Source organism: Rattus norvegicus, chromosome 19 (assembly GCF_036323735.1).
Source record: "Rattus norvegicus strain BN/NHsdMcwi chromosome 19, GRCr8, whole genome shotgun sequence".
Taxonomy (NCBI): Eukaryota; Metazoa; Chordata; class Mammalia; order Rodentia; family Muridae; genus Rattus; species Rattus norvegicus.
In genome coordinates, this window is record NC_086037.1 from 65,532,359 (window position 1) to 65,548,513 (window position 16,155).

At 51.3% G+C, this 16,155-nt stretch overlaps 2 protein-coding genes across 4 annotated transcripts in view; one reads left to right on the plus strand and one right to left on the minus strand.

The window, feature by feature from the left end:
- Gse1 (Gse1 coiled-coil protein) overlaps positions 1–5,825 on the plus strand; it is a 355,506-nt gene extending 349,681 nt beyond the window's left edge. The window contains exons 15-17 of one of the 2 annotated variants that reach the window (XM_017601449.3): positions 595–861; positions 2,271–2,374; positions 2,970–5,825. In XM_017601449.3, coding sequence (XP_017456938.2) covers positions 595–861; positions 2,271–2,374; positions 2,970–3,104 — 506 coding nt within the window. In that variant the 3' untranslated portion in view covers positions 3,105–5,825. The remainder of the gene's footprint in view (positions 1–594; positions 862–2,270; positions 2,375–2,969) is intronic. The other variant, NM_001427026.1, reaches the window with a different exon arrangement.
- Positions 3,134–15,912, minus strand: Gins2 (GINS complex subunit 2). Of its 2 annotated transcripts, none has more exons than NM_001106190.1 (5): positions 15,316–15,694; positions 15,115–15,229; positions 10,961–11,060; positions 6,881–7,007; positions 3,134–6,604 (listed from the first exon to the last, which is right to left on the minus strand). In NM_001106190.1, the coding sequence occupies exons 1-5, from the start codon at positions 15,403–15,405 to the stop codon at positions 6,479–6,481; spliced, it is 558 nt and encodes a 185-aa protein (NP_001099660.1). In that variant the 5' UTR covers positions 15,406–15,694; the 3' UTR covers positions 3,134–6,478. The 2 variants fall into 2 exon arrangements, with proteins under 2 accessions (NP_001099660.1, XP_006255797.1); XM_006255735.5 differs by having other exon boundaries at positions 5,829–6,604; positions 15,364–15,912.
- Positions 15,913–16,155: the final 243 nt, after the last annotated feature.

Genomic DNA, 16,155 nt, shown 5'->3' on the forward strand with positions numbered 1-16,155 from the left:
CGTGTCCCGTGTCACCTGTTAGTGCTGGGCAGCACAGGCCATTTACACAGTGACAGTGCCTCTTAACCCTTAATGCCCATGAAGCACTTGGGGAGGGGAGAGACGAGCCTCTGTCGCTTTCAGACTTGTAGCATGACCTCTGATGTACCTGCTCAAGAACCACACGCTTGGACAGTTAGCAAATGACAGTTCAGTGAGGTCAAAGCAAGTGTCCTCTGTGCATGTAGGGCCACAGCTGTGGCCTTCCCAGCATCCATGCGGGTTCACTTGGAGATCTGGTTCTTTGCCAAGATACTGTGTGCCTGCCACCCAGGGCCCAGTGAATGTAGGGACAGCGGGTTCTCCTGCCCTGCTCACCCAGGTGAGGTGTGTGTGTGTGTGTTCCCTAGGCTGGAGGGGTCTCAGGTGGCATCCAAGGGACATATCACTGAGCAGCATTCAAGCCAGGCCACCGGCAGGACTGAAGCACCTCTGCCCTCATGAAGCAGGCTGTGCTTACAGATGTGCCTCGTGGGATAGAAACCCTGACGTTTGTCTCCTAGTTACTTTCCATTGAGCCCCTGCCCCTCAAGATCTCCATTTTCTTCTCCCCAGGGAGCTCGGCTTTACTATCTGCAGAGCAGAACCACAAAGTCGACACATCAGTCCACTACAACATTCCTGAGCTGCAGTCCTCCAGCAGAGTCCCCTTGCCCCAGCACAATGGACAACAAGAGCCCCCGGCGGGGAGGAAGGGCCCTCCTATGCAGGAGGTGGACCAGGACTCTGAGGATGACAGCGAGGAGGAAGCTGAGGAAGCCCCCAGGCACCAGTGGCAAGGGATTGAGGCGATCTTTGAAGCTTACCAGGAACACATAGAAGGTAGGGGCTTGTGCGGATGGGTAGCTGGCCAATCCAGTCGGTTTATGCTAGATTTCTGCCAGTCTAGGACTGCTTGAGTTACCGTGCTAAAATTGATTTTCTTGCAAGGCAAACCTACGGTACAGCTCATACCCAAGCCCTGGGCCCTGTTGGGGCAGAACGTGGCAGAATGCTGCCTGGTTTCATACACAGCCGAGCTCTGGCCGGTCCTAATCACCATGCTGTGAGCCCACACTGAAGTTTCTAGGTGTTTTTGTCTGAAAGCCTGAGCCGCATACCGCTGCCTTCACACAGGATCCTAGAGAGAGGCGGCGGCACCACCCCCTGGCCCATCTCCCTGTACTTGGGTGCCGCACTGCCTTTGGCCTAACCCTAGGCTACCTCTTTCCTCACACATCCTAACTTTCCTTTTCTGGCACATTACTAAGCCCTAAATACTGTGTGTGAGTTCAGGGTCTCACTGTGTCGCCCAGGCTCCTCCTAAGCACTGAGATCATAGGCAGGTGTGCTACTGAACCTTGAAAGGCATTTGAACCTAGATACCAATGGACTGACTCAGAGATCGCCAGAGTGGGAGCACCTACTCAAGCTTGGCCTTCCTCAGAAGGCGCCCTCCCCTGCCCCACATTTGGGATTATTGGATTATTCATTTCTATCCTGCAGAAATGGAATCCAGTAGCATCTCAAATGGAACAGATAGAAATGTGCCCTTCCTGGGTGTGGGGTCTTTTGCAAGTCGCCAGCACACCTCCCCGTGCTCTCCCTGGCATTCTGAGGACCCATGGCAGCAGCACCCCCATGGCAGCTCACTTTGGATCGTCCTTAGCAACTGTGTGAATTTCAGGATCTTGTCAAACCATTCAAGGGTTTCCTATCCTCATGGCTCTCTCTCCACGGCCGATACAACTGTAGCTTTCTCATGTGCTTGTGCCTAGCCTGGTTTCATACACAAAACAGGGACAGCATTTCTCTAGTCTTCGTATCTTTGTCCTTGGACTTGGATGGCAAGGCTCCTGTCTTGGTTGTGAAACTTAAGGCAGTCTAAGCTTTTTTCCTCTGCTGGGTTTATTTTCCTTTTCTGAGAGGACTCGTTCGTGCTTTGATTGTTTCACCGTACACGGGTGTCTGTCAGGATTTTCCTAGCCTTGCAATACCAGTCCATTGTGGTCCTGTGTCTTAACCAAAGCACTCTGTGTGGTAGTGTCTTGGTGAGACAGATTTGGTGAATTAAGGCTACTCTGGCCTTTCTCTGTCCTGCCATTGACTTTGCAGTCCCTCCAAGTTCTAAACTCGCCTCTTGATTCCAGCTTTCTGGTGCAGCTAAGAACGTGCTGCAGAGTTGAGGACAGACAGACAGACAGACACAGTCTCACAGAAAGATGACACATCACCACCTCTTGTCTTTTCAGAGCAAAACCTGGAGCGGCAGGTGCTACAGACACAGTGCCGGCGGCTGGAGGCGCAGAACTACAGCCTCAGCCTGACTGCAGAACAGCTCTCTCACAGCATGGCGGTGAGTCAGGCGCGGGCTTTGTTCAGGCACCCCCAGAGAGGAAGTCTGCTCTTAAGAATTCAAAACTCGGGCTGGGGATTTAGCTCAGTGGTAGAGCGCTTGCCTAGGAAGCGCAAGGCCCTGGGTTCGGTCCCCAGCTCTGAAAAAAAAAAAAAAAAAAGAACCACAAAAAAAGAATTCAAAACTCGGGTTGGGGATTTAGCCCTGGGTTCGGTCCCCAGCTCTGGAAAAAAACAAAAACCAAAAAAAAAAAAAAAAAAAAAAAAAAAAAACCCACAAAGAAATCAAAACTCAGCGCCAGGCAGAGTAGCAGGTTTTAATCCCCAGGAGGCAGATAGATCGGAGTTTGAGGTCAGCCTGGAACATAGACTAAGATCCTGTGTTTTTATCTGAGAAGCCCTTGTGTTCTCCCACCCCTACCAGGGCACATGTGCAGGGCTAGTCAGACCTAGGATTAAGAGCCTGAGCTGAGGTAACAGTTGGCACACTGGTTCTTTAGGAGCACATGTTGCTGTTAGAACGTTCTGGCAATCTCCAGAGGCCACTCACTGCTCTATGTACAGATGGTCCTGACTGACACACGTCTTCTCCCCAGGAGCTTCGGAGTCAGAAACAGAAGATGGTCTCTGAGCGGGAGCGGCTCCAGGCGGAGCTGGACCACTTGCGGAAGTGCCTTGCCTTGCCCACCATGCACTGGCCTAGGGGCTACTTTAAGGGATATCCGAGGTGACGGTTTCCCTTGCACTAGGCTGAACCTATAGTATAGAAATATTATCTATTTTATTACCTTGAATATTTAATATTTTTCACTGGGAGGTTTGAAGCTTACAAATTGCAAACTGAACGTGCCATGCATGAAGCGAAGGGTTCCAGGCTCAAGAGGAGATCACCTCGACTCCATGTCATCGAGGCACCTGTCTCAGCTAAGACTCAGTTTCTCTTTCTGAGGTCGGTGTTATTTCCTCTTCCCACATCATCCTTCTCCTCTGACACTGACGCCCACCGTGCACATGGCTGAGGGAGAGCCAGCTGGTTGGTGGTGTTGCTGTTGCCACGGCCCCGGGGGTTAAACCTCTTCCTCCCAGGAGCAGGACTAATGCGCTGGGAAGGCCGGGTGTGTACAAGCAAAGGGCTCCCTCCCACCAGTCCCATCGCCTTCCTGCGCAGCCATCATCATCAAAGCCACAGGTCCGGGGAGCACACAAGCTAGTCAAAGGCTTCTCCCTGGGACAGCTCTTAGGAAAAGAGGCAAACCCATACCCAAAGTACCTTGTTTTCCTTGGGGAAGATACGTGGAGCTGTCCACAGAGAGCCTGCCCACTGGATTGCTACCGCCGTGTGGTGTTTTCATACAAACGTACGTTTTGAGAGAGAAGTCAAAGGTGCTTCAGCCTTGTACTGTGTATATATTAAAAAAAAAAAACAAAAGTTTTGTATGTTTTTATTACTTTAATTATTGTTATAAAAAGCCTGCCATTTTTAATATGTGGTTTGGGGAATTTTTGTTTGTTTTTCCTGTTTGGGGGTTTCCTTTGTTTTTTGTTTTTTTTCTGGATTTAAAAAAAAAAAAAACAAAACCTTGCTTTTAGTGTTTGTACTGCTGCTGGTCAGAATGTTAAAACGCTGAAGTTCTAGGAAATAGGAGAGCTCGCCTGTGCAGCATTCCACACAGCAGGGCTAAGGGGGCACCTAGGTCTGGTCAGCTGTCCAGGGCATGGTGACCCATGAGCAGCAGGAACTTGGCACAGCTCTGGCAGCTGAGCTCCTGAGACAGGCACAGCTCTGGCAGAGAGCTCCACACTGGGGGATCTCCCTTCCCAGTTTCAAGTCCTCAGTCAGGGCTGACCAACTTGAAAGAGATCCTCTTCCTGCCAGAGCCTGTGACTATCCTCCATCACGGGGGGGGGGGGGAGAGGAGGCAGAGCCTACCCTTGGCCACCAGGCTCAATGGCTGTACAGAGCAGCTGCCTTGCAGTCTGTCCCCACCCTGCTCTACCCCCAACCCCTTGCTCTGCCTGCCAAGAGTCTTCTAGACAAGGAAGTGCCACCAGTACTGTCAGCAGTCAACAAAGCACCTTCCTCTGCCTACAGCCAGTCAGAGATGGTCCAAAGGAGAGCAGAGGCTGCACACCCTGGGCAAAGCACTGCCCAGTTTTCCAGTTAAGTGCTGCGTGCGCTCAGTGTTCCTTTCCCAGGCTAAGAACACACCGATGACTGGAAGCTTTTGCTAATCTGCTTGGCAATGGCTTCTGGGAAAGGTAGGACCCATAACTTAAGACATGCACAGTCTCTCCCACCGTCCCACAGGAGTTCCCCTGGCTGAGTATACGATCCAAAGCAAGCCATGCCCTCCCAGGTCAGTCTGGGGCACAAGCTGAGCCGATGACTAGCAATGCCTATGGCCTTTCCCTTGCCTGCCCTCCTCCAGCATCTCCGCCTGTGGAGACCGAGTACCCCCGTGCTCATACGTAAAGTGACAATCAGAACCAGGTACAAGCCAGGAAAGTGGCAGCTGACTGCCACTCAGACCACGTGGCGCTTTTCCCATCCCACGGTCTCAGAGCTGGACGAGGCTAAATAGAACACAGTAGCCCCCCCTTCCAGGTACTGCACCGTCCCTGGAGATCCCTCTGACCCTTCCCTGCTACAGATCTGCTCTGCTCTAGGCTGGACTGTGGAATTAGCATGTACATGGAAATCCCAGTCCTTGACCATGGCTTCCCACTCCACCTGCAAGTGATAGATGCCATCTGTCCTGGGTGTCTGATCAGACCCGCCACCATCACAGATGAGTGACCAAGAGGGGGGCTGTCAACACCTCGGTACATGGTGATCTTAAAACCACCCAACTGCACCATCGCACCAGACTGTACCTCTGGGGCACCCAGAACAAGCCCCACCCTAACAGTGGGGGCCACAGCCAGGCTTCCAGCACTGAGTCTCAACCAGCTAAGTTGAATGGCAAACTCGATGCCTCCGCCCCCACCCCTCAGCTGCCCAGGCCCCAGCATGCAGATGGCCTGCACAGCAGGCTCAGCACCTCTGAGGTGTGCATTAGCCACTTAACAGCAGCAGTCTGTACTCAAGTACAAAAGCTTTTACTTCACGACTTGCCGTAGCCTGTCCCCACTGTCTGATCCAGTGCTTAACTTCAACCCTAGAGTCTGCCTTGACCCTGAGGAGGCATCTCACTGGTTTCGTACTTGTGTGTGCCCTATGCCTCACTGCTGGGGCCGCGCACCCAGACCCAGCCAGGAGGGAGGATGGGTGCCTCGGTCGCTCTGGGGGCAGTTTAGATGCTGTGAAATTAAACCCGTTCTAAGTGTACTTGTTTGAATTAACTGTATTGTAATATTATTTGTTGAATGTAGTAATTAGGTATTTATGAATATATTGCTGTAATTTCTGACATCCCAAAAATAAAATCTTCCTAAATCATGTTAAGACAAAAGTCTTTTTTTTTTTTTTTAAGATTTATTCACGGGGTTGGGGATTTAGCTCAGCGGTAGAGCGCTTGCCTAGCGAGCACAGGGCCCTGGGTTCAGTCCCCAGCTCCGAAAAAAAGAAAAAAGGAAAAAAAAAAAAGCTTAAAAAAAATAAGATTTATTCAATATAAGTACACTGTAGCTGTCTTCAGACACACCAGAAGAGGGCATCGGATCTCATTACAGATGGTTGTGAGCCACCATGTGGTTGCTGGGAATTGAACTCAGGACCTCTGGAAGAGCAGTCAGTGCTCTTAACCGCTGAGCCATCTCTCCAGCCCCAACAAAAGTTTTTCTATATCAGCACCACCGCCACCACCCCCAGCCTCAACTACATACAGCTTTCCACAGGTCAAGCTTGAAGACTCTTGAGCTGAACTGGGCTGGCCCGAACACGCCCTGTGCTTAGCAGGTCCTTGGTCGTGAGAGAAATGGGCAGAAGAGAAAAGCTGGTGGCTTCTCCATTCGACGGAGTTGAACTTGCTGTATGGCTGACTTCTGACAAGTCAGAAGTTTGCGACAGGTCGCAAACTCACCACTCCACCAATGTTCCACACACCCTTCTCCCCACACTCTATCACTCTAACCCAGCAAGGGTTTGCAGACCAGAGGCCTCTGGCTAGAAGTCCTGAGACTGTGAGCTCTCAGAGGGCTGAAGGTTCGTGCGGAGTTTGTACATGTGGTTGAGAGCTTGGGTGAGGAAGGCCCCACTGGTGTTGATCTCCATCAAGGTCAAGTTGTCCAGCTGAAAGAGAAGCAAGTGAGCAAGGGAAGTCTTGGCTTTAAGGAACAGTGAGTTGTTCGTTCCTGGTACTGAATAGAGCCCAGTACCCCATGGACACTAGGCGGCTCTCACAAGAGCCATACCCCCAAGTCCCATGAGTGACTACACAAAGCACAGCTTCAAACCACTGGTTCACCTGGCTGAGCAGGCAGCATGCCCTGACAATTCCCTGGGAAGCAGCCACCCTGACTGGCAGTGCCCACTCACACAGGGCAGGGACAGGAGAGCCATACCTACCTTAGCATGTGCCTCTTGCTGCCGCACAAAACTGTCAGCAGACACCCGAAGCTTGGCCATGCGTGTGTCCCACAGATCTTTGATCAGTGTCCGGATGGTGTCTGCTTTGGGAATGTTGTCAGAAGCACTGAAGATACCAGAGGGCAAAAATAGAGAGGCACTCGGTAAGCTTATCAGGGACGGGCAGAAATGGCTGCTTCAAACAGCAGCATAGGGGCAGGATCGCTCAGCAGTTAGTGCTTTGTGCTTGCTCTTCCTGAGGATACCAACCAGTTCCACTGACATCCATCAGGCAACGCACAACTGCTTATACCAATGGGTACAATGCATCCTGGTCTCTGTAGTCCCGGAACACAAACAGCCATAGCCACATGCACATAAACAAATGTTTAAAAACAAAGCTTGGGGCTGGGGATTTAGCTCAGTGGTAGAGCGCTTACCTAGGAAGCGCAAGGCCCTGGGTTCGGTCCCCAGCTCCGAAAAAAAGAACCAAAAAAAAAAAAAAAAAAAAAAAAAAAACCAAAGCTTGGGCAGGTGACTAGGGCCCCTAGTACTGGAAAGGCCGAAGTCAGGAGAATCAGAAGTTCAGTGTCGGGATACATAGAGACTATTTGAAAGGGGTCTGGGGAGCCTCGCACAGACTTGAGAGAATACTGGGGCTCTGTTCTTTCCTTGGGGGTTAGGCTGTCAGCAGGCAAGCTTGGCAGCTATGGGCTTTCATTCATGCCAGCTATGGCCAGTGGCTACACAGAATGACAGAGTGGACAGTGACATACTGAAAGCCAGGAGTGGAAAGTACAGTCCCAGGATGTGGGAGGCTGAGACAGGAGGCCATCTGCGCATGAGTGTAGTATAAATCTTTTAAACAATAGCACGTTGGAGGGGCTAGGGACAGCTTAGCAGTTAAGAACCCGCACTGCGGGGTTGGGGATTTAGCTCAGTGGTAGAGCGTTTACCTAGCAAGCTCAAGGCCCTGGGTTCGGTCCCCAGCTCCGAAAAAAAGAAAAGAGGAAAAAAAAAAAAAAAAAAAAAAAAAGAGCCCGCACTGCTCTCGCAAGGACCCAAATCAGTTAGTTCCTAGAAACCTACATGGGGCAGCTTACAACCTCTGTAATTCCTGCTCCCGGAGACCCAAGACCCTCTTGTTTCCTTGGGCACTGCACTTTTATACACACATAACCACACAGACACAAACACATGTAATTAAAAATTAGGGATGAAAATCTGTTTTTAAATGGACACTGAAAAATTGGACTGTTGAGACACTCCCTCGGCGTAACAACCTGCGCTGTGTAACTTTCCCTCACCTTAGTATGAGGCTGGCTCAGATCAGCAGATCCCTGGCTTTTACCAGTGACATAGGCTTACTACCCATCACCACCAGGAAGAGGAGGGCGAGCTCCATGAAAGCCCTTTAAGTGGTATTTTTAGTCTCACAAAAGGCTCAGAGACGGGACTGCCCCTGTGGGGTGCACAACACCACAAAGCAGAGGAAAGTCTCAAAGCGCCCCGTGTGTACAGAGCTTAAGGTCAGCAGTTAGTGACAACTTTCCTTCATGACATATGTGAAGCCACCCTTTGAAGGAGTTCACACAAGACAGAGGTAGACTCATGCAGCCCATCGCTAGGTGCTTTGGGGGGAGATGGAGCCTCGTGCCAGTCAGCTCAGGAGTCGTAGGCAGATCTGTGGTGTGGAATGTGTCTGCTGAACTGCATTATGAGCACAGCATTTAGATCTTACGCTTTGAACAGAATACGCTTTGAACAGAACACTCGAGAACAAAGAACTCCAGACCTTCATCGAGTGAACTACAGAACAAAGGAAAACTGGGTCCCTGGACCATGGGGACAGCTCAGCATGTGAAGATGTTTGTGGCTAAACCTGACAACCCAAACCCAGTCTCTGGAACATGCGCTAGGAGAGCGCCAACTCCCGAAAGCTGTTCTCAGACCTCCGGGTGCACATCATGCCAATACCTGTATGCCAAAAAGATCATTTTTAAAATTTTATTTTTATTTTTTCCAGACAAGAGTTTCTCTGTGTAGCCCAGACTTCCTAGAACTCGCATCATAGACCAGGCTGGCCTCGAACTAAGAGGTCCCCTGCCTTTGCCCCCATGTGCTGAGATTAAAGGCTTGCACCACCACTGGCTGGCTAAAAAAGAATTAATTGGGTTCCTCACCCAGATAAATTACACAGTAAGGTTTGTTTTGGCTTTTGACAGGGTCTTGGGAGCTGGAGAGATGGCTCCGTGGTTAAGAGCACTGGCTGTTCTTCCAGAGGTCTCAAGTTCAGTTCCCATCACCCACATGTGCAGTTAATCATTGCCTGAAATTCCTAATTCCAGGGGATCTGACTCCCTCACACATGCAGTAAGACAGGGTTCTACTGCATAGCCCAAGGTGGCTTGGAACTCCCCTAAAGTAGACCAAACTGGAACTCAGCAATCCATCTGTCCCTATCCCCAACTCCCTCCCAGTGCTAGGATTAAAAGTGCGCTCCCGGGGCTGGGGATTTAGCTCAGTGGTAGAGCGCTTACCTAGGAAGCACAAGGCCCTGGGTTCGGTCCCCAGCTCCGAGAAAAAAAAAAAAAAAAAAAAAAAGTGCACTCCCACCCCCAATGACATAAGGTTCTTGGTAGAGTACATCAGAGACAGTCCTCTGCAGTGACAGCAAAAACCTGGCTCTCAGTCATGTACCAAGATTCTCTCCTTTCCAGCACTGTGTCGTCGTCGTCGTCGTCCCCCCCCCCCCCCCCCCCCCCGCTTTGCCAGCCGCTCTCAGACCTCTGAGGACAGCAGCTCCCGGGGCCTCCCTATAAACACAGTACCATGGCCCATCATGTGCCCACATCCATCCCCAACCCCTCAGGTGCACAGACTCACAGTATCTTACAGCTCCTCCTACTCCTGCTCTCTGCTCCTTGGGACATTCTGCTGTTCTGCTTAACCTTGTGTTCCTTAAATGCCTTCTCAGGCTTTGTTGTGTCCTATAGACTCCCAAGGACACTGTCTGTGCGGTGGTTTAAGGACCAGTTCACAGGGCCACACTGTTCTCTTACCTAAATGGGAACTCAGTCCACATGACATGTTTACAGCTGACCTATGGCCTCCCATCTCTCGGGGAGCCTTGAGGAGCGCTGTTCTTGGAAGGAGCAGTGACACAGGTCCTACCATCCAGCTGCTCTAAGCAGCACAGCTCTGGCTTTGGTGTCAGTTCTGCTCCCGTGCAGCTGAACAGGGCAGTGTCCAGCCAGATGCTAAGTAAGTTAGGTCTGAGCATCTGCTGTTCCTCAACCCCATATGAGGCTTGCTGGAGGCAGTCCTTGCCTGTCTAGGACAGTGGGCATAAAGGCAGAGCCACATGAAGACTACAAAACTACACTGTGACAAATGCCAGAGCAGAGCTCCAGGCCAAGAGGACCACTAAAGCCCACTAAGCCCAGTTCAGGACCAGTGTGGGCAACATAGTGAGACCCCATATCAAACCAACCAACCTATTCTGCAGCAGACAGACCACTGGGATCATAAAAACACGGATCAAGAGCAGTGAGAGATGGGGCAGGGCACCTGCTGTGAGCACTCAAGACTTTAGTGAAGCTAAGGAATGCACAGGGCAGCCCAGGCAGCCTGACCAGCACATGGAGAATAAACCAGAAGGCAGAGTTGGGACAGACATGAACGCTCAAACCCAGGACGGGCCACACACATTTTTCTCTATGGCTCAGGACTAATGTCCACATGACGCCCTTGACCACTTACTCCTGTGACAGACACAGGGAACCTATCCACTTTCAGGGAAAGTTGGATTAAATGAAGCTTGTGCACCTAGAGAAAAGGCTGCTGCTAGACCGTCCATGGCCACACCCCAACCCAGTGACAGGCGACAGTCCTGGAATGTAAGAATCCAAGGAGAGAAGGAACAGGAAAGAACAGAGACAGCCTGGCCACCCTCACAGACACCTCCTCCAGGTCACCCCTATGAGAAACTGGGTGTCTGGGCCACCGTGGAATGGACAGGGAAGGAGGGGGAGACTCAGGAGCCGTGTGGGGTACGGGCTGTCCCAAGCGCTGACTCACTGATTCAGCAGGAGCTTCGTGATCTCCATGTAGTGTGGGCTGGGCACCGGGGTGAAAGTCTCCTCCTTCCGCTCCTCATCCCGCATCTGCTCCAATTTCTCTGAAACACAGAGGCCAGTATGCTTCACCATCCCCAGAACAAAGAGAAAACACTTTGATTTGTTTTGTGTTTGTTTTTCAAGACATAGTTTCTCTGTGTAGCCCTTGGCTGTCCTGGGCTCAAAATCAGAAATCCAGAGTGCTGGGATTAAAGGCAAGCACCCCTCCTGAATGAGAAAACGGTTTTAATCTTACAGTTTGATCAGGTACTGGTATCCCACATGGCCAATAAGCATTTGCACTGCATGAAAACTATGTGAGGTTTCTTATCACGGACTAGATGGCTCAAAACCTTGCAAGCCCACCTCTGAAAGAGCTGTCACCACTGCCTATGAACTCTCTTCTGACCTAACTGCCCTCTACTCATGCCCGAAGCCAATTCTCCATGACTATGAGCTGGGGTCCAGAGCTCCATCCAGAGCTCTGTAGGAGAGCCCTCTCCATTCCCTAGGCTTAGACTCCACCATCTCATCCTGCTAACTGGAGAGCCAACACACCAAATCCTGACAGTGCGCCCCGCTGTCCATGTGACCTGGACAGCTAGCCAGCAATCTCAAGAAGGTAGAATATCTTGGGCCCTCTTGCTGCCTTGCTCTGCCAACCTCAGAAAAGAGTGACTCTATCCGAAAAGAAGTGAGCCTCCGGCCACAGCTGGGCATGAACCTTAGCTGCAGCCCCTCTTCCCTCCTCCACCCAGACCTTCAGGACAGCCTGCTCCTGCTCCCTTGAAAGCATGGACAGGCTGGGCCAAGCAACCACTCTCACCGCCACGAAAGCTTTGCAGTTCCTACAGCACCTCATGCTGGGGAGGAGGTCTAACACTGAACTGGGGCCCCTGCGTGGGGTTATTTTCTTTTCTACCATTTGAATCAGGTCACAGAACACATCTGTTCAATGTCTCCAGCAATCAGAAAGACTGGCAAGACCAAACCCCAGCCAGGATGTGGGACAGCATGATCTCATCTATAGTTCTGTGGGATTCTGATGTTTCAACACTGCCTGGCAGCAGCTTATGACTTAAGCTTTATCTATCTTCTAGCCCAACAAGTCCTCAACATGAGGTATCATTTACCTAAGAAAAGGAAGTCAGGCGCCATAGCGCAGACACCTGTAACCCAGCAAAAGGAAAGGTGGAGGCAGGAGGATCATCAGTTCAAGCCCATTCTTGGCTACACAGCCAAGTAAGAAACAGCCTGGGCTGCATGAGGCCCTGTCTCAAGAAACCAAAGAGAAATGCCCATCTCCAGAAAGACTCGGACAAGAAAACTCTAACAATTGTATTCAAAGGAGTGCAAACTGAGAAATAACCCGGGGAGAATGGAGAGATGGCTCCATCAATGTCACCAAGCCTCATTGATAAAGGTGGACACGGTGGAAGGCAGAACCCACACCTCAACAAGTGTCCTCTGCTCACGAGTGCACCACAGCATATGTGCAGACACACGAACACAGTAATGACTTTTAAGACTGGGAAAAAGGGGGCTGGGGATTTAGCTCAGTGGTAGAGCGCTTACCTAGGAAGCGCAAGGCCCTGGGTTCGGTCCCCAGCTCCGAAAAAAAAGAACCAAAAAAAAAAAAAAAAAAAAAAAAAGACTGGGAAAAAGGGGGCTGGAGAGATGGCTCAGCAGTTAAGAGTACTTGCTCTCTGTCAGAGGGCCGGGATTTGGGTCCCAGCACTCATGTGGCAGCTCCTAACTACCTGTAGCCCTAGTTCCAGGGGATCAGATCAGATGGCCTCTTCTGGCCTCTGAAGATGCCATATGTATTTGCATGCATGCAAATATTTCAAAATGGGAAGTAACCCAATTACCCACTGCCAGGATGGGTAAGTAGATGCAGAATTACGCATGCAAGAGAAAGCCTAGGGGTTGGGGATTTAGCTCAGTGGTAGAGCACTTGCCTAGCAAGCGCAAGGCCCTGGGTTCGGTCCCCAGCTCCGAAAAAAAAAAAAAGAAAAAGAAGAAAAAAAAAAAAGAGAAAGCCTAGGAGAGCAAGGTGATGGCCTTGTGACCATGGAGCCAACTGCAAACTACACATTTCCAGGAGAAGACAGACACATGGCACATGACAGCACCCTGTTGACCTGAGATCCCAAGACAAACAGGCCTCCTGCACTCCTGACTGCTCCTCTCCGTGTAGCAAACGCACAGAACTCTGCACACCTTTTCTCTCTAACCTTGACCAGCTGGAACTGGTAAATGGAGTCAGGCTTTGCGGACGGGGGGGTGCTAAAGGCGCACCTCGAGGCACAGGAACTGGGGTTCCAGTTTCGAGACTGTCAGAGTCATCGCCGCTTTACAAGTTCAAGCACATCTCTGGTCTGAGGGGGACTGGCTTAAATAGCTTGTCCTACTTTGCTTTCCTCTGTCACAATCGAACAATCTGGGGATGAAAAGGCTTATCTGACTTACTGATCAAAGTCCACCACAGAAGGAAGTCGGGTAGGGGCTCAGGCAGGAGCCACAAGGAAGGATGCTTATGGGTGGGCTCAGTTTGTTTTCTCGTACCGCCCAGGACTATCGGTCCAGGTGGGCTGCATGCCCCACAGTGAGCTACACACTCCTACATGTATCAATTAGCAATCAAGAAAATGCCCCACAAACACGCCACAGGCCGATCCAATGGAGGTGATTTCTCAGTTAAGGGTCTCTGTTCCCAAGTGTGTCAAGTTAACAACCAGTTAGCTGTGGCCGAGCCTTTGCTTCTAGGTCTTCTCAGGTGACTTGGGCAGAACTCACTGGGGGGGATTTTCAAATTCTACATGATGCGTATACCCCTGCCCCCACAAAAAGTTAAACACTATACAGGTCAGGACAAAGACTGCACACACTTCTGACTCAAACTGTACGAAAGGCTTTTAGCAAAGAGCTGTGCAACCATCAACTCAATTTCAGAGCTTCATCCCCCTCTCCCCTCCTAAAAACATCATCCCTCCATCACTTCCCCAAGCCCCATTGCCTAAGCCGCCCCTATTCTGTGCTGACAGTTCTGCCTAATTTCTGACAGAATGACACAATCTCTAGTCTTTTGTGCCTGGCTTTTTAAAGGTTATTTTCAAGGTTCATCCACCTCATAGCAAGCATCAGAAGACCATTCCTTCAGAATAATGTTCCATTGTGGGGTGACTGTCCGTATTTGCTTTTTCTATTGCTATGAAAAACACCATGACCCCAACTTGGGGAGGAAAGGGTTTATCTGACCTGGTCACAGTCCACCATGGATGGACCTGAGGACAGAAGCTCAAGAAGAACAGAGGCAGGAACAGGAGAGCAAGGCTGCCTTTGGCTTGCCTGTCTTCTTATACTAAGCAACACCTGTCAAAGGGTGGCACCACTCACAGTGGGCTGGGCCCTCCAATATCAATCTTTAATCAAGAGAATGCTCCCACAGATGTGCTCACAGACCAGCCTAATTGAGGCAATTTCTCAGTTGAGGTTCCCTCTTTCCAAGAAGTTGACTCTGTGTCAGTTTGGCAAAACTAACCAGCGGGAAGACGAGCTATTTTCACAAAGTCTTTGTAACAGAATCCCCAACATGCTGGCTGACAATCAATTATATATATATTAAAAAAAAAAAACCCACTAAGGAAACCAAAAACTCTTGTTTAAGGTTGCATCTCTGCTCCCCACCCCCGGCCCCAGCCCAGGTTTCTCTGTATTGCCCTGGCTGTCCTGCAACCCTGTAGACGAGACTAGTCTCAAATTCAGAAATCTCCCTGAGTCCTGAGTGCTAGGACTAAAGGCATGGGCCATCCATACAGCCCCCTCCCCGCTCTATTCTTAATTAAAATGTATTATTATTGTGTGTGCTCGAGTGCATAGGGGAAGTCAGGGGATAACCGTGGTTAAATATCTAAAGTCCAAATAAGAACTAGAAGTCTCTCTCTCTCTCTCTCTCTCTCTCGCTCGCTCGCTCGCTCGCTCGCTCGCACGCACGCACGCACGCACACGCACACTATACACCAACCCATGCAACAGCTACCTATGTCCACTATCCGGAAACCTGAGACCGAAGTCCAGGTACAAGCCCCTTCACCAGGGCCCAGAAATGCTCACCCACATCCATCCACTCTGGAGGTAGCAGACGGCACTTCTGTCTCTGTTTCAGGTTAATGGCCAGCCACAGGGGCACGTCCACGGGTAAGCCGGGGTTGAAGGGCCCCAGGTCCCCCTGCAAGGACAACGCAAACCCCAGGTGGAAAGGAGCGGTGACCCGAGCATGACCCCGGGCCGCAGCCCCGTACCGCACTAGCTCACCCCGATCAGGTAGATCTTGTCCAGACTGAAGTTCGGGATGATAGTTACCAGCTCCTTCTCGGCCAAAAACTCCACCTCGGCCGCGTCCATGATGAAGAGTGGGTGTCCCAGGCCCGTCACCGCCCCTCCGGGTCTCAGAGGCCGTTCCTCAGCCGCTTCTTTCCCGCCACCGCGCGGGGCCCGCCCCCGACCGGAAAACGCCCTGCGTCTGTCCAATAGAAATGCTGCTCTCTTCGCAGCCTCCAATTCTCAGCTAGTACAATCCCGCGGATTGGTTCGTAAGTCAGAGCCCAGTGCCATAATATGGCCCCGCCCTTCTATGGCCTACCAATGCTCTCTCCTGAAAGTGGGCTCCACGCTTCCTGAATCCTGGTTCAGCCCTCAACGGAGTTACAGCTACTTCACTGATGGCACCGCCCCTGCTGCGTCACTACACTCTCCAGGCCCCGCCTTTGGCCCGTCCCCTTTTTCTTCATTGGTCTCCGGCTCTGCCTCCTCCTCGACTCCGCCTTTTGCCCGCCTACCACGTTCACGGCCCCGCCCCTACCTCGTTTGGCTCTGTACGGCCCCGCTTCTTGCCCCACCCCTCTTTCGTTCGGCCTCGCCCCTCCTGCGCCCGCCCCCTTTCCTCTTCCGCCTGCGGGAGGCCATGCACCTCTGCCTACTTGTTCTTCTGTGGACTGCGGCAAGTTGAGTCCCTCGCCTGCTTCCACTCTTTAAGGGTAGAGGTTTGAGACTGTGTTTTCACCTGCGCTAAGCACAGATGCGGGAATAAACTCATTAATCTCAATCTCAGCTCCCGGTCCCCCGACATTGCTGACCGTTCCACACGGACGCCAA

Bases quoted from the DNA above. Each gene is read 5' to 3' on its own strand.
- Gins2 (NM_001106190.1), bottom strand. From the start codon at position 15,405: ATGGACGCGGCCGAGGTGGAGTTTTTGGCCGAGAAGGAGCTGGTAACT. The intron at 15,230-15,315 runs GTGAGCTAGTGC...TTGTCCTTGCAG, and splicing joins ACAAGATCTACCTGATCGGG to GGGGACCTGGGGCCCTTCAA. The intron at 11,061-15,114 runs GTGAGCATTTCT...TCTGTGTTTCAG, and splicing joins TCCAGAGTGGATGGATGTGG to AGAAATTGGAGCAGATGCGG.